The 20804-nt window shown below is 50.0% G+C and overlaps 1 protein-coding gene across 2 annotated transcripts in view; it reads right to left on the reverse strand.

Moving 5' to 3' along the window:
• Positions 1-1216: 1216 nt before the first annotated feature.
• The window catches only part of LOC140392485 (uncharacterized), a 31973-nt gene continuing 12385 nt past the window's right edge, over positions 1217-20804 (reverse strand). The window contains exons 2-3 of one of the 2 annotated variants that reach the window (XR_011935379.1): positions 9949-10099; positions 1217-1962 (exon numbers count right to left, since the gene is read on the reverse strand). Coding sequence is in view for 1 of the 2 variants with exons in the window: in XM_072477723.1 (XP_072333824.1) it covers positions 8553-9430; positions 9949-9976 (906 nt within the window). In the remaining variant the exon portion in view is untranslated. Of the gene's footprint in view, positions 1963-5939; positions 9431-9948; positions 10100-20804 lie in introns of those variants that run through there. The other variant, XM_072477723.1, reaches the window with a different exon arrangement.

Raw genomic sequence — 20804 nt, forward strand, 5'->3', positions numbered from 1 at the left:
TTTTTCACTGGGCTAGCCCAAACTTAGAATTATTTTCATCACTGGAGAGCTGAACTCGTTGGCCAGACCGGCTCCTCAGAGATCGGACCACCATTTTGAAAAGGTGCCCTGATCTCGAAGTGGGCTTGAGGGTCCCCCACAACCCCCACCCATGGGCATTACCCCACACAAACCCAACTGATAACACCCCACTATGGGGTCGCTGAGGGCTCCCCACGTCCTTCCATGACTGCCAGCCTTCACCCCCGCATCCAAACTTCCGGAGGCTCCTTCATACCCTGTCTGCACCCTCCCATGCTTCATATCTCTCCCCCCCTTCCACCCTCATTTCGTATGCATGGCCCCCCTCAGGCCCTGGCCACTAGCCATGCCACCCTGGCACTGCCACCCAGGGAGTCCTCCTGCCAACCTGGCAGTGTAAAGGTGCGCATGTTCCCAGCGGGAGGGCCAGGGGGCCACCTTGCTCTGTCTCTGACTACACATGGGCTGTCATTAGCCTGGGAGACCCCACAATGCCCTTCCAGCTGATCCACATTTGTGTGGACCAGTACTGAACGGCACCCTGCTGGGGCCTCCCTGGGGAGGCCAGTAGATGCCAGATAGATACTGGGTCAGCACGCCTAAGTGGGTTTTAAACCCACTTAGGCATGAGAGGCTTGGTCCTGCCCATTGTGGGTGGGATTCTGATCACGACGCCTGCTGAGATCTGGGTAGATCTCGCGAGGCCTACTGGCTGTCGGGATCCGTGGGAGGTCTACCATTCAGGCGCAACATAGCCGGTATATTGTGCCCATAATCTGGTGCCAGGTGACTGATGCAATGTTTGCGAGGGTCACCACTTAGGTTCACTTTGCTACTGACAAAGCCAGTTAGATACAGAGGACTCTTGCATTTTTTGCAGTGGCTGGATTCCCACAGGTACTGGGAGTCCTTGACTGCATGCATGTGGCAGTCAAGGTGCCCTCAGATCATCCAGTCATATCTGTCTACCAGAAGGAATTTGGTATGATCTCAATGGAGACCAGTAGCTTTTAAAAAGGAAATTCAAATTCCCAATGGCGGGTTGGAAAACCTACCAGAGGCTGATGTTATGGGCCAGGGTTTAGAGAACCCTAAAGTGTATCATGGAGTTCACCTGACCCACAACTTTTACTTGATTGTGGTATGGGGAGCACACGGCCCACTCTACAGGTGTGGTACAGCAGAAATGGAAAAGTTTTTTTTTCAGCAAAACAATGTTTATTCTATGAACTTAAGTTAACCTTTTTAAAACATACAGTGAACATCTTGGCAACCATTAATTCAAATACAACCCCCAAAGACTACAATACTAAGTAATTCTTAAGCTGTCCTTTTAACATCCAGAAGACTTTTAAAAAAAACTTTCAGCAGAAGCACATCAGATTAAAGTCACTACTAAGAGCAGTTATTAGTTTTAAATCACCAAAGGATCGATTTACATTCTTTAGATTACAGAGAGAGACTCTAATAGACCTTCTGGCTGTGACTGCAGCTATCCAGCTCTGAAAATGAAACTAAAACACACCCTGCAGCAAACAGCCTAAAACAAAAGTAAAAAGCTGACAGACAGCCCAGCTCCACCCACACTCTGACATCACTGCAGTAATCAACACCCATTTCTTAAAGGTACTCTCACTACAGATACTTATATACACACCCATTTATAAACACCCATTTCTTAAAGGTACTCTCACATGACACTGAAGTGGACGTAGTTTCAACATGGGCTTCCACTCGTATCCTTGCATAGTGACTCCAAATCAAAAATGCCCCAGTTCCTGCTGACTCTCTGCTCCTTGTCCATGCTGTTGGAAGATTCTCTATTTTCCTTCTCCGAGCTTCTCCAAACACAGATTGACGCATACAGTTGAGGTACACCAAAACAAAAAATTCACTTTCTAATCGCCAGAGCCTGTCTGCCTGTCGAGTGACACATATGGCCTGTTTGCAGATAGAAATTAAAATTAATTATCTTGAACTTTAACCCTATGCTTTGATCTGAAAATTATAAGGATAATTTAAAATCTTCTTTTGGTTTATATGGTGTCTTCAAATCTTCCTTTGATCTGAAAAAATGGCATGAATATTTTAAGTGTCCCCACCCCCCACTAACCCCAGTTTCTACATTAATTTCAAATCCCCTTCCAGATATCTCAAGAGAAATTCAGAGAGACCACAATAATCCTTGCTGTGAATATCTTTTGTCACCATCCTAGCAACACAGTAAGACTTCCCCTTTGAACTGTAACTCTTGTCCTATCTGAAAAGATACCTGAGCTTTCTTTCATCTTTCCCACATTTAAAATCACAGTTTTCCGAACCAGAATAATGTCTTATGAACCAAACTTCCAAATATGAAAAATTCTTAAATATTCTTTTCACCCCGTGAGTGTTGAACTCAGTAAGTTTTCATGTACATCTGTGTAAGATATCCTGGAACTTGGTGGTGATGTGCTGTGCCTTGCACTGTCGAAAGAAATGGAGCTGCAGGAGGAGCAATGTGAGGACCACTCTGCATCCTTAGAGGAGGATCAGAAGGAGCCTGGTGTCACTGGGATGCCTGTGTCACTCAGATAAATGAAATATGTCTCCACACATGGTTCAGATAACCTGAAAGCTTATCCTCTGCTCTGATCCCCACGGCTAATGTCCATTTGGAGGGCAGGAGGCAAAAATAGAGATGAACGAGCAATGGAAACTTAAAATAATGTGTATGATTCACTTACTGTCCACAATATAATTACAACGAAAAATAAGTCTTTTTTTTTGCTTTTCCAATTTCTTTTACATGGCACAAAACCTGTAACTTCAGCAGAATTAGAGGCTGGCTGCTTTCTCTCTGCTCTGACAGCTGAGGTGCTTATGACCAATGTCCTCTGAGTTTTGGAGCTAGTGGGAGCCACACCAATGGCTGCACCACCTGGATGTGTGCAGAGGCAGACTCAATCATCAGGGCAGGAGCCAGCATCTGGGACTCTGACTGAACTGGAGGGAAATGGAGTCAAGGATATGATCTGCCTTTAGCAGAATCCTCACTTCTTTGTGACCTTTCTCCATCTTCCCTCTCATGGTTCACCCATACTTCCCTGCTAGCCAATAGCTGGAGTAAAATTGCTGCACTTCAGGGATCTATCCAGCTAGCAATGTATCACGATATGAAATGCTTTCCTCCCTTCCACCTAAAGTGACAAACTTAGTGTGCAGGCTATTATTCAAGGCAAGCATGCACTCAGTTACCTGCCACTTCTGATTCTCCTTGCAAGTGGTCACTCTTTCCAAGGAAGTGGACATCAATGCAAATGTCTGAGGAATCATGACACTCATGTTTAAGGTAAACTCCTCCACTCTCAGTTCAAGGGTGAAAACTAGCCTCTGGGAATGCAGAAACAGTCACTTACATTTTCTGTCACTGCTCCAGAATAGTTCCCTTTGCAGATGACCTCCAAAGCTTAGCATCTGTGCCCAGCTGGGTAGAACTTGAGTGTCCTATGCTGTCCAACAGGGATTCCCCATCACTGTCCCTGCCTCCAACAGCTGTCCTGCTCACTTGTGACATTCACCTCAACATGTGACAACTACTTGGAGCCCTCACAGAGGTGCGTGTATCTAAACTGGTCAAGGGTGCACAAGAATCATGTGACTGTTTCTTGTGATTGCATGTCCTCTTCTGCCACATCCCGCTCCAGCTATTGTGTCACTTGTGGGTCCATGGGAGATGAAATCCATGAATTAGAAATTGCATGGGGAGGATAAATTTTAAAATCCCCCTTTGCAAATGATCCCATTTCAGTTATAGGTGACAGGAAATCAACATGAGTGATTGTTATGTACCATTTGCCTGTGTGATACCAGTCAGCAGGAACGTGGGAAACCCCTATCTCTCCATCCCTAATGGACATGTACTTTGCCACCCTGCAATCTCCAAGGCCACCACCTCCACAGCGGTCAGAGGTCAGAGTGCCTAACCCTGGATAGCCGCTCCCCCAAAGTAGAGGGAGCAAGTGTGAATCAGTGCATACTGGTTAGACCACAGAAATAGTAATCAAAGGCCCAGACTAATGCTCTGGGGACGTGAGTTCAATTCTCACCATGGTGGCGTTTGAGGTGAAATTTAAATCTAATTAATTGGATCTGGAATAAAATGCTAGTCTCATTAATAATAATCATGAAACTATTGGATTGTTCTAAAAATCATTTGGTTCTTTAATGCCCTTCAAGGAAGGCAATCTGGTGTCTTTACTTGGTCTGGCCTACCTCTTCATTCCTCTGACATACCTCTTCATTCACCTGAGGAAGGAGCAGTGCTCCAAAAGCTAGTATTTGAAACAAACCTGTTAGACTTTACCTGGTGTTGCAAGACTTCTTACTGGCCTACATGTTGTTGACTCTTACCTGCCCTCTGAAAAGGCTAAACAGGCTACTCAATTCAAGGGCATTGAGGGATGGACATCAAGGACACGATCTAACGGAAATTTTTCTTTGTGTCATTATGGGCGGGTTTTGCTGAGAGTTTCCTGCCGGCGAGTTCCCCACCGCCGTCTAACTACACTTGGTCATTTTTGGGGGGCCCTGGGGAGTTGCTCACCGGTTTAGCCCACACTTTGAATGCGATCCAATGGCCATGATACACCCGAAAGGGAGCACGCCACAGCATGGCCGTTGAAAGCCAGAAGAACCCTGCTCCCGGGATCTATCCAGCTAGCAATGTATCACGATATGAAATGCAATGTGAATCCCGCCCACAATGGGCAGGGTCGCTTTTTGGCAAATCTGCATGTTAGAGCGAGGCAGTAGCCTCACCCTAATGTGCAGATTCCCAAGGTACCTGAGGCTTTGGGATTCAATCCCTTTGCCTCAGAGACCTCGGGTGAGCGCCATTCAGCACTGGTGCCCACAAACGGGGACCAGATGGAGTGGCACTCATGGAGGTATCCCAGGGGATCAGAAGCCCCCCTGCTGCTTGCCCTTTGGGCAGGGTGGAAACCTGGTACTACTGGAGCCACCCGAGTATCCTGACAGTGCCAGCCTGGCACCCTGGCACTGCCAAGGTGCCCAGGTGGCACTTCAAGCTGGCATGGGCACTGCCAGGGTGTCGGGCTGGCACTGCCAAGCTGGCATTTTGTTGCACGTGTGATGGGGTTGGGGTTGCCCGGCATGAGTGTTGGGGGGATGGGGATCAAGGTGGCAGTGCCAAGGTGCCCATGTTCAAGGGGGAAAGCCAGGGGGCCACCCTGTCCTACCGCTGACCACCCAGGGGCCTCTGATGGCCTGGGACAACCCCCCCAAATGCCATTCCATCTGGTCCCCGTTTGTGTGGACCAGTACTGAACGGCGCCCGACTGGGGACTCCCTGCGGAGTGAGTACGCCTTAGTAAGTTTAAGACCTACTTAAGCCAGTGTGGTTTGGTCACGCCCATTGTGGGTGGTACCCTGATCGCGAGATCTGGGTAAAGGTGTACTGGCTGCCGGGAAGCTTGCAGGAGACTTAACCCAACATCTACCAGCCACATTGCACTCCCGGTCGAGTGCAACACAGTCGGTAGATCTCGCCCCAAATCCTTGCCAGGAACACACACATTCTAAGAAGGAATAAGAAAAAGGATGAAATATCCAGAAAGGATAGAATAACAACATTTGTGAAGGGTAACTGTGAGGCAATAAGATGAGGGTGAGCGAATATAGTGGTGATCCAGATGGGTATGTGAGGCAGTTCCTGGAGAGAGAGGAATACGTGGAGCTGAAAGGACTTTTAGTGTGAGGAGTGCGTGTAGGAGAATGCTGATGGAGTCAGTGCATGGGGGATTGCAAAGGAAAATGATATGCCACACAGCTTTCCTGCCCCACACGCCCACTGGCACCCCCCTCCCCCAACACCCCCTGATGCGACCATCAATTCACTCAAGGACTCATGTCGGAATAAAACAGTGGTTTTAATTAACTATCAACTTTGCCTGCCTGCGGCTGGTACATACTGAGGACAGTCCCACAGGCCAGCTACTCTTATACTCCTTCAAAGGGGCGGAGCCATGGGCTGAGCCCGTACATGCTCCAACATCCTCCAACATCTCCCCCTGTGGGTGAAGCCATACAATGGCCCACAGATAAAACCCACAGGGTTAATAACATAGAACATAACTGGTGAATTAACTGTATTTATAAACATAGAACATAACTGGTGAATTAACTGTATTTACATTCGCCACATTCACCCCCTGTATAAAAAATAAATTCCGGCGGGGGTCATGGGTCACAGGTTCAGCCGTTCCGGCGCCCGGATCGTACGCTGCGACTGCCGAAGCACTGGTGTTGCAGCCGCTTCAGGTGGCTGGGGAAGTGGGTCCGGTGCAGCCCCAGGGGTGGACTCCGGGAGCGGCACTTCCTGAGCTTCATTCCTGCGGACTGATGTGCCGGGTGGAAGGGAGCTCTGGAGCCAAATGGGTGCGGGGGTGCTGGGCATGGGAGAAAGAGCGGGGTACAGCGTGGGGGGTACTGTGGACGTAGTTGTGGCGGAGCCTGTGGACGCAAGGTCTTGGAGGGAGACGGTATCCTGTCGACCATTGGGGTGCTCAACATATGCGTAGCGCAGGTTTGAGTGCAGGAGCCGGACTGGAAACGGGAGAACTCATCAATAATATTGAGAAAGTAGGTATTGCGATTATTCGAGGGGAGGGGCCCTTTGAAACCGATACTGATGCGTTCAAAGGGCCGGGACGCCTTCACCAGGTAGTGAAGTATCTGGTCGATAGAAGTGCAGTTTACACTCCGCACAGATTTGGCAGTCCCTGGCTACAGCTTTGACCTCCTCGGTGGAGTAGGGCAGGTTGTGGGCCTTGATATAATGGGCGAGCTGGGAGACCCCGAGGTGGCAGAGGTCGTTGTGGATAGCCCATAGTCGGTCCTCTTGCGCACTGGCACATGTGCCGCGGGACAGGTCATCTGGGGAGTCGTTGAGTTTCCCAGGACGATATACTATATCGTAATTATAGGTGGAGAGTTCGATTCTCCACCTCAAAATCTTATCGTTCTTGATTTTGCCCCGCTGCATATTGTCGAACATGAAGGCTACCGATCGTTGGTCGGTGACAAGGGTAAACCTCCTACCAGTGAGGTAGTGCCTCCAGTGCTGCACGGCTTCCACAATGGCTTGAGCCTCTTTTTCGACTGAGGAGTGTCGAAGTTCAGAGGCGGTGAGGGTGTGTGAAAAAAACGCAACCGGTCTGCCTGCTTGATTGAGAGTGGCGGCGAGAGCGACCTCTGATGCGTCGCTCTCTACCTGAAAGGGGACGGATTCATCCACCGTGTGCATCGCAGCTTTGGCGATGTCCGCCTTGATGCAGTTGAAGGCATGGTGGGCCTCGGCTGCCAGAGGGAAAAGGGTGGCCTTAAATAGTGTGCGGGCTTTGTCCGCATACTGGGGGACTCACTGGGCATAGTAGGAAAAAAATCCAAGGCACTTCTTGAGGGCCTTGGGACAGTGAGGGAGAGGGAATTGGAGGAGGGGGCGCATGGGGTCAGGGTCGGGCCCTAGGACCCCGTTTTCCACGACGTAGCCGAGGATGGCTAGCCTGGTGGTGCGGAAAACGCATTTCTCCTTATTATAGGTGAGATTAAGTTTTTGGGCGGTTTGGAGAAATCGGTGGAGGTTGGCATCGTGGTCCTGCTGATCATGACCGCAGATGGTGATGTTGTCCAAGTACGGAAATGTGGCCCGCAGCCGTTACTGGTCCACCATTCGACCCATTGCTCGTTGAAATACCGAAACCCCATTCGTGACGCCAAAAGGGACCCAGAGGAAATGAAAAGGGCGGCCATCTGCCTCAAATGCCGTGTAGTGGCGATCCTCCGGACGGATTGGGAGCTGGTGGTATGCAGACTTCAGATACACCGTGGAGAACACGCGGTAGTGTGTGATCTGATTTATCATGTCTGCAATCCGGGGAAGGGGGTACGCCTTGCGTAAACCGGTTAATTGTCTGGCTGTAATCAACCACCAGCCGGAGCTTCTCCCCGGTCTTGACGACCACCACCTGAGCTCTTGCTATTGCTGGCCTCTATGACTCCTTCCCGCAAGAGACGCAGGACCTCAGACCCAATAAATATTCTGTCCTGCATGCTATATCGCCTGCTGCAAGTGGCTACTGGCTTGCAATCAGCGGTGAGATTAGCGAAGAGGGAAGGAGGGTCGACTTTCAGAGTGGCTGCACACAGTGAGTGGGGGCAGGGGTCCGCCAAAGCTAAGCGTCAGGCTCTTGAGATTACATTGAAAATCGAGCCCTAAAAGGAGGCAGGGGCGCAGAGGTCTGGGAGCACGTACAGCTGGAAATTAGTGTACTCAGCGCCCTGTACCGCTAAGGTTACCGTAGTGCACCCTCGGATTTGTACCGAGTGCGACCCGGAGGCGAGGGAAATTATTTGTTGCGCCGGGAATATCGGGAGCGAGCAGCGGCTTACCAGATCCGGGTGGATGAAACTCTCGGTGCTCCCGGAGTCGAACAGGCAAGGTGTCTCATACCCGTTAACCCGGACGGCCATCATTGAGCTCTTGAGGTGCTTGGGTCGCGACTCGTCCAAGGTGACTGCGCTGAGTTGAGGGTAACCGGCGGCGTGGTCGGCTGTGCTGGGGCGGCCCCCCGGTGACTGTCCGAGCAGGTCGTACGCGTCGAGCGGCGTAGCAGATGGCATCCAAGATGCCGGCCCATGGGGGGGTTTGGCCAAAATGGCGGCCCCCGTGAGTCGCACGTGCTGTGCGGAGTCGGAGTCGGCAGGCACGCTGCCACATTTCGAGGTCTGCGGGCCTGAGAGTCGGTAGTCTGGGTCTGAGAGTTCGCGTGCTTGGGCTTGGCGAGGCAGACCTTGGCGAATTGCCCTTTTCGGCCGCAACTGTTGCAGTGCGTGTTGCGGGCCGGACAGTGCTGTCGAGCGTGTTCAGGCTGGCCACAAAAATAACAAGAGAACTCCCCATGATGAGCGGGAGGGCGCTCTGGTCGGGAGCCCACGAGGGGGTCGAGTGTTCGGCCGGAAATGCAGTGAGGCTTTGGAAAGCGACCTCCAGTGAAGTCGCTAGTTTCACCGTCTCGTCCAGGTCCTGGGCCCCTTTCTCGAGCAGTCGCTGCCGCACGTAATTTGATCTGACCCCCGCAACATAGACGTCTCGGACGGCGAGCTGCATGTGCTGAGTGGCCGCAATGGCCTGATAGTTGCAGTTGCGCGCGAGGGCTTTGAGGTCGCACAGATAATCGTCGAGTGACTCCCCGGGGCGCTGGCGTCGAGCAGTGAGAATATGTCGCGCATAGACCTCGTTCACAGGCCGCACGTAGATGCGCTCGAGGATTGCGGTAGCGGCGGTATATGAGGTGGCCTCTTCGAGTTGCACATAAATGCGGTGACTCACCCGTGCGAGGTGAATTAACTGTATTTACAAACATAGAACATAACTGGGAATTAACTGTATTTACATTCACCACAGCACGCCCCCCCCCCCCCCCCCCCCCCCCGCACCCCCCAACCCCTACCAGTGGTCATTGAGCCTCTTGGTGCATTGAAACCAGGTTTCAGAGGGCAACTCCTGCTGTTCACTGCCTCAGCTACTTCCAGCCAAACCTGCTGGGTTTGAGACCAGTCTTCCTGCTGTCTGCAGAAAACAACACTTCTGTTCTGGCCCTCACAGCCTGTAGCAGGACCTCCAGTGAGAAGTCAGAGAACTGAGAGGAAGACTTCTCACATCTGTTGCTTTCCAAAGCCTTTAGATCCTCTGGAGAATGTAATCATTCTGACCCCAGTCAGGGTCCCATAGAATTCCTTCCATTGACGGACATGGGGCATCATTCCATCTGCGCTCTGTCAGTAGGATGGCTGAGGTAAACACAAACAAAAAACAAGCCGAAGGAAAAATTTCATGAAGACATTAAATCCCATTGTCGCACTCACCAGTTTTTCCCAGCAGTCTGTCGTACATCTGGCTCCTTGCTACAATTGAGAAGAGTGTGGGAAATTGCTTTTGAATGATTCTTATCTTTGCTCCACAGGATATGACAGGTTTGAAGAATAGGTTCTATCCACATGCACACCTTTCTTGCACCTGAAGCAAGTGAGAGCAGCGATAAGTGACAGGGATGAAAAATGCCCCACTGCTATTGGGCTGCAAGAATTTGATGGGTTTACAGCTTTGACAGAGTGTATCGGCAGGCAATGAGAATTACAGGTGAAAGATGACAAGCATCTGCTGGTCATGAAAGAAAAACCAAGGCACCGAGAGTCTGAAATTCTAAAGTAAAACAATTTACTTAACTAGAAGCAATATAACAAATTGTACTTCAGAGAATAAAATCAATCAATCAACTGAGATATCATTGATTATTCCAGCTGGCAACACCATCTTTCATTCCTGCTTCTCTAGTTTCCTGGAGACCCTAAAAGTATTAATGTATCTGTGCCTGCTTTAGTAGTGAAAATAGGCAAACGCTTGTTTGGAAGAGAATCAATTCTGTAATGGAACAGTGAATAATTTATGTTGCAAAGTGAACACAGAATGTGGAAGTCTGAATAATTAGATGTAGATGGGGCATCTGCTGGGGAATGTGTTTTTTGTTTTTGAACACAAATAAGGTTTTTTGTTTAAGGATCCTGCTTTGCAGCCAAATGAATGTGGAAATATATATAAATATCTGCCAGAGATAAAAAGTATCCACCTTCCTACCTTTGCCAACAGGATATGTTTGGGGCAGCCAAAATGGTAATTAAAATTTAATATACTTAAAACAAAACCATAATTAAAGTAGCCAACTGGGAGTGTTTTCTAAGGATGATTAATTCTTGCAGGGCTGTCCTAAGAAGCAATTCAATTAAAAGCTACTAATGTTTAATGTTTTAACTTGTGTTGGATGGAAGAGGGGGGGGTTGGGGGGGGGGGGGGGTACGATGAAGCTGATGTTTCAGAGAAACCGCAAAAAGGGTGGTTGCACCAATTCAGCTTGAGTGGAACTAGATTACTGCCAGCAGTAATGCAAAAGCATATCTTTATCACCGGCGGCAATTTTATTCTCTGACAAGGTGCCTTTAGCGGCTGGGAAGATAGGCAGGAGACTAATTCACATGGATTTGCCCTTTAGTTTTCCTTCTTTTTCTATCAAAAGACTGACTGCACTTTCCTAATCAACACACTTGCAGAAGATGATTGGGTGAGGCAAAGATCTCATGGGAGTGAGTGCAAGCTACCTCTTGTCCTTCCATTGCACACACCATCACAGAAATGTCACCCTGTCTTTCTTGAAGAGCAGTAACAAATGTTTCTATGCCACAACCAAAAAGAAGCCACTAATATGCCATCTCTTTTGTGCTGGGAGATGTTTCTGCATTTTCTTTTGAAATTGTTCTGCAACAATTTAATTTTCCATAATGATTGATGGAAAATAATATGTTGCAAGGAGGTCACTGATTTTAAAAAGAGTTCTCTAGAGTATTGCATTCTTTAGAAACAAAGGCCTGGATCTGCAGCGGAGCGGCAACCGTCATCGGATCACCACTTCGCTCAATCTTTTCCAAGCCTCAATGCTGCTCCATATTTCTTTCCAGATCTCTGGAGTCTGGCTTTCCCAACAATGCAGAGTACAGCATTCTTCAGAGAACTTAATCTCAACGCTGTGCCCTGTGAGGAAGACTAGACCCCCTTCCACCCTTTCTTTTAACGACACTACTAGCTGCTGTATGGAAAGTCAATGAATGGGTAAGTCGATGAATGAATGAATGAATGGGGAGGGTGGGTGGTGTAAGTGGATAAGTAGGTAGGGTGGGGGAGGTAAACGGTTAGGTTGGAATGTGGATGTGGTGGTGGGTGGATAGGGTGGCAGGTGAGAGAGTTGGCGGGTGGATGGAATGGTAGATAGGTAGGGTGGGAGGTGGCTGGAGGCAGGTGGGATGGTGTCTTGTGGCGGTGAGGTGTCAGGTGGCTTAAAAAGTAGTAAAGTTGATCGGGGAGTAATCAAGTGGTCGGAGTTAGTCGAATTGGGCCGTTCTGTTGTTAGATGGCTGGTCGGGGGATAGTCAGATGGTCAGGGCAGTAGTTGGGTGGGGTCAGCTTGGGGTGGTAGTGGAGGGATTAGGAAGACTAATCAGTGGTCGGGGATGCGGAGTCAGGGAGTCAGTGTGTGTGATTGGGGTGTCAGCTCTATAGCTACCCATGTACTGGACTAGATTTTAATCCGTCTAACATTTCTGGGTAACTATCCAGGCAATTACCTCGGAACCATTCAAAATGTCCAATGGAGGATGCGGGGAGCAGGGGAATTTCCCATTACACAAGAACATAAGAACTAGGAACAGGAGTAGGCCACCTGGCCCCTCGAGCCTGCTCCGCCATTTAATGAGATCATGGCTGATCTTTGTGGACTCAGCTCCACTCTCCGGCCCGTACACCATATCCCCGAATCCCTTTATTCTTTAGAAAGGTATCTATCTTTTTCTTAAAAACGTTTAAAGAAGGAGCCTCAACTGCTTCACTGGGCAAGGAATTCCAGAGATTCACAACCCTTTGGGTGAAGATGTTCCTCCTACACTCCGTCCTAAATCTACTTCCCCTTATTTTGAGGCTATGCCCCCTAGTTCTGCTTTCCCCGACCAGTGGAAACAACCTGCCCGCATCTATCCTATCTATTCCCTTCATAATTTTATATGTTTCAATAAGATCCCCCCGCATCCTTCTAAACTCCAATGAGTACAGTCCCAGTCTACTCAACTTCTCGTCATAATCTAATCCCCTCAACTCTGGGATCAACCTAGTGAATCTCCTCTGCACTCCCTCCAGTGCCAATATGTCCTTTCTCAGGGAAGGAGACCAAAACTGAACACAATACTCCAGATGCGGCCTCACCAACACCCTATACAATTGCAGCATAACCTCCCTAGTCTTGAACTCCATCCCTCTAGCAATGAAAGACAAAACTCGATTAGCCTTCTTAATCACCTGTTGCACCTGCACACCAACTTTTTGCGACTCGTGCACCAGCACACCCAGGTCCCTCTGCACAGCAGCATGTTTTAACATCTTACCGTTTAAATAATAATCCATTCTGCTGTTATTCCTCCCAAAATGGATAGCCTCACACTTGGCAACATTGAATTCCATCTGCCAGACCCTAGCCCATTCACCTAACCTATCCAAATCCTTCTGCAGACTTCCGGTATCCTCTGCACTTTTTGCTTTACCACTCATCTTAGTGTCATCTGCAAACTTTGCCACATTGCACTTGGTCCCCAACTCCAAATCGTCTATGTAAATTGTGAACAGCTGCGGGCCCAACACTGATCCTTGAGGGACCCCACTAGTTACAGGTTGCCAACCAGAGAAACACCCATTTATCCCCACTCTCTGCTTTCTGTTAGTTAACCAATCCTCTACCCATGCTACCACTTTACCCTCAATGCCATGCATCTTTAGTTTATGCAGCAACCTTTTGTGTGGCACCTTGTCAAAAGCTTTCTGGAAATCCAGATATACCACACCCATTGGCTCCCCGTTATCTACTGCACTGGTAACGTCCTCAAAAAATTCTACCAAATTAGTCAGACACGACCTACCCTTTGTGAACCCATGCTGCGTCTGCCCAATGGGACAATTTCCCTCCAGGTGCCCCGCTATTTCCTCCTTAATGATAGATTCCAGCATTTTCCCTACAACCGAAGTTAAGCTTACCGGCCTATAATTACCCGCTTTCTGCCGACCTCCTTTTTTAAACAGTGGTGTCACGTTTGCTACTTTCCAATCCTCTGGGACCACCCCAGAGTCTCGTGAATTTTGATAAATTATCATTAGTGCGTTTACAATTTCCCTAGCCATCTCTTTTAACACTCTGAGATGCATCCCATCAGGGCCAGGAGACTTGTCTACCTTTAGCCCCATTAGCTTGCCCAATACTGCCTCCTTAGTGATTACAATCATCTCAAGGTCCTCACCTATCATATCTTTATTTCCATCAGTCACTGGCATGTTATTTGTGTCCTCCACTGTGAAGACTGACCCAAAAAACCTGCTCAGCTCCTCAGCCATTTCCCCGTCTCCTATTATTAAATCTCCCTTCTCATCTTCCAAAGGACCAATATTTACCTTAGCCACTCTTTTTTGTCTTATATATTTGTAAAAGCTTTTACTATCTGCTTTTATGTTCTGAGCCAGTTTACTTTCATAGTCTACCTTACTCTTCTTTATGGCTTTTTTAGTAGCTTTCTGTTGTCCCCTAAAGACTTCCCAGTCCTCTAGTCTCCCACTAATTTTTGCCACTTTGTATGTTTTTTCCTTCAATTTGATACTCTCCCTCACCTCCTTAGATATCCACGGTCGATTTGGATGTTCAAACCTTCCAGCCAATTCCCACAGAGGCCAGTGCGTTGGGTGCTCTGCAGTTCCAAACATGCATCTTGGATTATACTTCAGGTCTATGACAATCTGAAGGTTGGGAGATCTCGGCCAATATGGCAATAAAAAAGGCTACTCCTGAATTTATGATGTATTTGCTCATTTTTCCTTATGGAGAATGTTATGCTTCCAACAGCATATGTTAGGGGAACATAAACTTCTGCCCACAAACACAAATCAAAGAACCACAGGATAAAAGGATGTCTGATGTGCCGCTATGCACTAGAAGTTGAAAGCTCTCCACCTGAAAGTTCTAATGTGAGGGTAGTGTGTGAAATTACATGGATGGGATATCCTCTGGGATCCCGTCCATCCAACCTGAGAATGATTTTACAGAGGCGGGACATGGCTTTGGAGTGGAAACCCATTCTTGCTCCAATTAAGACCTTTAAATGGCCACTTAAGAGCCTTTTCCTGCCCAGCCTCAACCCTGAGGCTGGCGGTGGGTGACAGTTCAAGGGGAGAAACCCATAATTGAACAGAGTTGAATCTCGGGTGGGAAGGGGAGGGTGACCTCTCCAAAAGAAGCTCCCTTCTGACTGAGGATGCAACTCCTTTTAAGGTCCAATGACCTCCAGACTTCGCACCACCCCGCCCCCCCCCCCCCCCCCAACCACACGTGGTCTATCCTCCGAGACCCCAATCGTCCTCCTCACATGCCCCTAGGCCTTCCCTGCCGTGTCCCCTTTCCCATAACCCCAACTACTTGCCTGTCCTCTGGTTCCTGGCACTTAGTTCCAGGCAGCACTCAGCAATGCCACTTCCGGCCACTGCAGCACTGTGCCTGGAGGGACCGGAGAGCTGCTGGCTAATCTGATTGGTTGGCAGCTCGCCAAACTGGGACTTCTTCCTGAATGAGGGCAGCGGTCCCGTCTTCTGCAAATCAATGATTGTTGGATTGTGGGCATTGGGGCCGTGGGAGTTGGCGGGGATGTGTCCCCTGCTGACTCTTCTGATGGTGAGAGTCAAGCCCCTACCACCTTAAAAATTCAGACCATGGACTTTTAACTCCATTGTGTCACAGTGATTATTGGACCATTCAAGTTACGCCAACAATTAAAAATACCTTTTGCGTAAATGTGAAGGGTGTTTTATCTAAAGTACTCATAGATTGCCATTAATATTGATATGAACCGGAAGGTTGTTTATGATAAAAATGGTTGTAATTCCTGTCGCTTCTACCAGATGGAGCTAGATAGAGCCAGAAACAATTTATACTGTAATGTAACAGTGCACTCTTGTGGTTGACCTGCTGTCTTTTCATTTAGTTATAATTTCGTGATGAACATACATATTAGGTCTTTTGTTTTTTCTTTCCCCTGACTCCCATTGCCAATCACCTCTCCTCCCCTCATAAAGGTATTTTCTTTCCTTTATAACTATATACCAGTCCATCGTTGAACTTACTGCTAATTTTATTTTTAAAGTCAAAATGGAAAAATAAGAATAACTGTTCCAAACTGGTCTTGTATACCTCAAAATGGAACACCAGTGGAAACAGGGAAATAAGAACCATGGTGTGAATTGTTTTTTCCTATTGGGATGCTGAAAGTGGTTCTGTGACCTGCACTTTCAACTTCTATTGCATAGTGGCACATCAGACATCCTTTTATCCTGTGGTTCTTTGATTTGTGTTTGTGGGCAGAAGTTTATGTTCCCCTGCTGAGGGGTTTGAAGGTGAGGCTGCACGTCAAATCCAGCAGGATGCCGCCCCGCTGTCCACTCATCTACCCGACCTGTCTGAAATTTTACATGAGGCGGGAAAGGCGTTGGGTGGATCACCCACCCACCTTTGGGCCTTATCCCGCCAGTGCCAATATTTTATACACGGTAGTGGGATGCCCACACCATGCTGGAAGCCTGGCAGCTTTTGCTTCATGTGCTGCTTCCAGACAAGGTTGTGGGGGGGGAGGTCATGAGAGCAACGGTCGGTGCTCCTTTTCACAAATGTGCAGTGGCAGCAGAGGGGATCGGAGTAGGTGAGTAGCCATCTCCCGTGTTCAGGCATGCGGCTAGGGGCACTGGAGCTGTTGCCTGAGTGGTCAGGGGGGAGGAGGAGCCCCCAGGGGTACAGGGCTGGTCGAGGGGCAGGTCAGGACAGCACCGGCCGGGTGCCACCCCGGGCTGGAAGGGGGGCTCGGTGCTTGCAGGTCCCAAGGGTTCCACCCCTTCCCCCGACCCCCGCTCCCCCAGAAATGTGCACCCCCGTAACCGGGCAATTACGGCTGCTACCATCTAATGTTCCCAGCAGGGGTCTGAGGTCTAGGGGTCCCTGCTGAGTTGGGGACAGAAATGCAGAACGGGGCCCCCCAGCAAAACTGGCTCGGTGGAGGGACACAGGGTGTTGAGGGTCCCTTCTCCAATTCCACACAGATACCACGATGGATGGAGCTATCGACCCCCCAGTAGCTGCCCTCATGGCGCTGGTGGAAGCCCAGATGGCCAGACAGTGAAGAAGGCGGCAGCATCATCGACACAGGCTCATGGATGCAGTCCATGTGCAGGGGCCTGCCCCACACCCATGTGCAGCACCCATCAGGCCAGGGGAAGAAGCAGAGGAGGATGCCGGCCACAACCCAAGGTGTACAGCCATTGGGGTCCTTTGAACAGATGATGGACAGATTGTGCCACCTCAACAAGGAGACGGTGTGGCACCGCTGCAATGTCCTTGCAAACCATAAAATTACCATAGAATTTACAGTGCAGAAGGAGGCCATTCGGCCCATCGAGTCTGCACCGGCCCTTGGAAAGAGCACCCTAACTAAGCCCACACCTCCACTCCATTCCCGTAACCCAGCAACCCTACCTAACCTTTTTTGGACACTAAGGGCAATTTAGCATCGCCAATCCACCCAACCTGCACAACTTTGGACTGTGGGAGGCAACCGGAGCACCCGAAGGAAACCCACGCATCCACAGGGAGAGCGTGCAGACTCTGCACAGACAGTGACCCAAGCCGGAATTGAACTTGGGACCCTGGAGCTGGGAAGCAACTGTGCTAACCACTGTGCTACCATACTTGGCCCCACATGGAGAACGGGGACACCTGCTCCTGGTAACCATGAAGGTCATTACAATCCTGAACCTTTCTGCTTCGCCATCATTCCAGGACTTGAGTGGGACCTGTGCGGCATTTCCCAAGCCACAGCCTCCAAGTACAACAGTGAAGTCGCAGATGCCCTGTATGCCCAGGCAGCTGACTATATAAACTTTGAAACGAAAGAGAAAATGCTGGAAAATATCAGCAAGCCTGGCGGCATCTTTAGGGAGAGAAAAGAGCTAAGTTTCAAGTCCGATGCTGCCAGACTTGCTGAGATTTTCCAGCATTTTCTCTTTCGTTTCAGATTCCAGCATCCACAGTAATTTGCTTTTATATAAACTTTGTCCTTGATCAGGCCCAACAAGATTCCCTGGCAGCAGGATTTTGCACCATCACCCGGATGCCCCAGGTCCAGGGGGCAAGAGATGGCAGGCATGCCTCCTTGCGCACACAGGGACAATCGGGAGCACCCTCCATTACCAGGAAGGGGTTCCACTCCCTGAATGTCCAACTTGTGTGCGACTACCAGCTCAAGGTCATGCACGTGTGTGCACGTTTCCCAGTGAGTGTGCACAACAGCTACATCCTGGGGCAGTCAGAGATCACCGACATATTTGAGGGACCGGTTGGGTCTTGGGGGACAAGGGGTACCCGCTGAGATCCTGGCTAATGGTGCCAGTACAGAGGTCGGGAACTGATGTGGAAACCCGATATAAGGAGTCCCATACTGCCATCCGTGCTGTGATTGAGTGGGGCATCGGACTGCTCAAAATGCGGTTCTGTTGCCTAGAACGCTCTGGTGTGCGCTGCCATACACCCTGCAGAGGGTCTCCCACAACCTGGCACACAGCGGGGCGACGCGCTGGAGGAGAAGGATGAGGACGGGCATGCAGCCTCATGAGGATGAGCCGGAGCAGGAAGGGATGGAGGATGAGCACGGGGAGGACTAGCAGGAGGGTCTGGGGGAGGGAGGACAGGTGGCAATGGCGATGGCGAGGGTCCGGCATGCCCAGAGTGTCGGGGAGGCCCTCATCCTCGCAAGCTTCTCATAGGACGGGATTTCGTCCATCATCGCACCCTTCACCCCATCCCTGGACCCGCCTACACTGCCCCCACATCCCTCCATCACCCTCACCCACCACTGACCATCCAATAGCCGCACCCACATGAGTCCAACCTATCCCCCTCCTCATTCACCGACCCTCACTTCGCATGGGGGCATGGGCTTCGGGAGGGGGTTGACAGGGAGCAACGGGGGATGAGGTTGGCCCACCAGAAGGAATAACATGACAGATGCATCACGATAATTGTGTGTAACAAGTTTTCATTGAGAACATTCAACACCCTCATTGTCCCTAGCCACCGATGGTGACCCCCCCCCACCTCGCCCCAGTACCCATTCAGTGATCCACAACTTTCTTAACCTTACATGCTCTGCCACTATGCCTAGGTGCATCCCCAGGATGCATATTTAAAGTGGAGGCAGCCTGCTGCATTGATGGGTAAGATAATCCTCCATAGCCCTCACACTATTGTTCAACTCTTGGAGGCCGGAAGACTGAAAGGTGTCTCGAATAAGAGAGTCTCAAAGTGGGAAGCTAGTATTTTACCTGGGGACAGGCATGTGGAAATCTAAAGATATGAGGGAATATCCCGCGATAGGCTTAACGATACAAGGAACAGAACATGAATGCGTTGTGGAAGTAGAGGAGGACACGAGTGGAGGCTTGGCACAAGAGCCACGAGTTGGAGAGGGGGTGAACGACTTGTATGTGGATGGAGCAAGGAAATATATAGGAGGAGAGCCCCATACGGCATGGGCTGTAGTGGATAGTGAAGGTGAGTTGATTGCAGGATAACAGATCCCCGGGAACCACTCAGCACGAATGGCTGAATTAATAGCTTTAACGAAAGCCCTGGAACGGGGCAAAGGAAAGCGGATTGGGGGTACAGGGGACCGGATGTCACATGTGCAAAATTGTACCGCCTGGCAAAGTTGGACCATTCCTGGCTTGCGAAGCAGGGGCCATTGTCTGACATCACCGTGAGTGGGATGCCGTGTCGAGCAAAGGTGTCCTTACAGGCACGGATGACTGCAGACGATGTGATGTCGTGCAACCGTATCACCTCCGGGTAATTTGAAAAGTAGTCCACTATCAGGACATAGTCTCTACCCACTGCATGGAACAGGTCGATGCCCACCTTGGTCCAAGGTGACGTGACCAACTCATGGGGCTGCAGGGTCTCACGTGGTTGGGCCGGCTGGAAGCGCTGACAAGTGGGGCAGTTGAGCACTGTGTTGGCTATGTCGTCATTAATGCCGGGCCAGTACACTGCCTCTCAGACCCGTCGGCGGCACTTTTCCACGCCAAGATGGCCCTCGTGTAGCTGCTCCAGGACGAGCTGTCGCATGCTATGCGGGATGACAATGCGGTCCAGTTTCAGAAGAACCCCGTCTGCTACCGCCGGATGATCTCTGACATTATAGAACTGAGGGAATTGGCCCTTGAGCCACCCGTCTGTTAGGTGGCGCATGACACGCTGTAGCAAAGTGTCAGCTACCGTCTCGCGGCAAATTTGGATGAGGCGTTCATTCGTGGCAAGTAGATTGGAGGCCACAAAGGCCACATGGGCGTCAACCTGGCAGACAAATCCCGCTGGGTCGCACGGAGTGTTGACTGCCCTGGAGAGAGCGTCGGCAATGATGAGGTCTTTGCCTGGGGTGTATACCAGCTGGAAGTCGTATTACCGGAGCTTGAGAAGAATACGCTGGAGGCGAGGCGTCATGTCGTTCAAGTCTTTCTGTATTATATTGACCAACGGACGATGGTCGGTCACGACGGTGAATTGAGGAAGTCTGTACACATAATCGTGAAACTTAACTACACCGGTCAGAAGGCACAGGCACTCCTTTTCTATCTGCGCGTAGCGCTGTTCCGTGGGTGTCATGGCGCGTGACACATATGCAAGGGGGGCCCATGATGAGGCCTCATCGCGTTGCAGGAGCACTGCCCCAATGCCGGATTGGCCGGCATCGGTCAAAATTTTGGTCTCTTTTGCTGGATCAAAGAAAGCTAAGACCGGGGCCGTGGTGAGTTTGGTTTTGAATTCTCTCCCTTCGCGCTTGTGGGCAGGGAGCCATTGGAAGTCTGTCGTCTTCCTGACCAGGTTCCTGAGAGCAGTGGTATGAGAGGCGAGGTTAGGGATGAACTTCCCTAAAAAGTTGACCATGCCCAGAAATCGGAGGACCGCCTTCTTGTCCTCTGACGTTTTCATGGCTGTGATAGCAGCCACCTTGTCCGCATCCGGCCGCTCACCCAACTCGGAGATGTGGTC

The sequence above is a fragment of the Scyliorhinus torazame genome, chromosome 2 (genome assembly GCF_047496885.1).
Source record: "Scyliorhinus torazame isolate Kashiwa2021f chromosome 2, sScyTor2.1, whole genome shotgun sequence".
Lineage (NCBI taxonomy): Eukaryota > Metazoa > Chordata > Chondrichthyes > Carcharhiniformes > Scyliorhinidae > Scyliorhinus > Scyliorhinus torazame.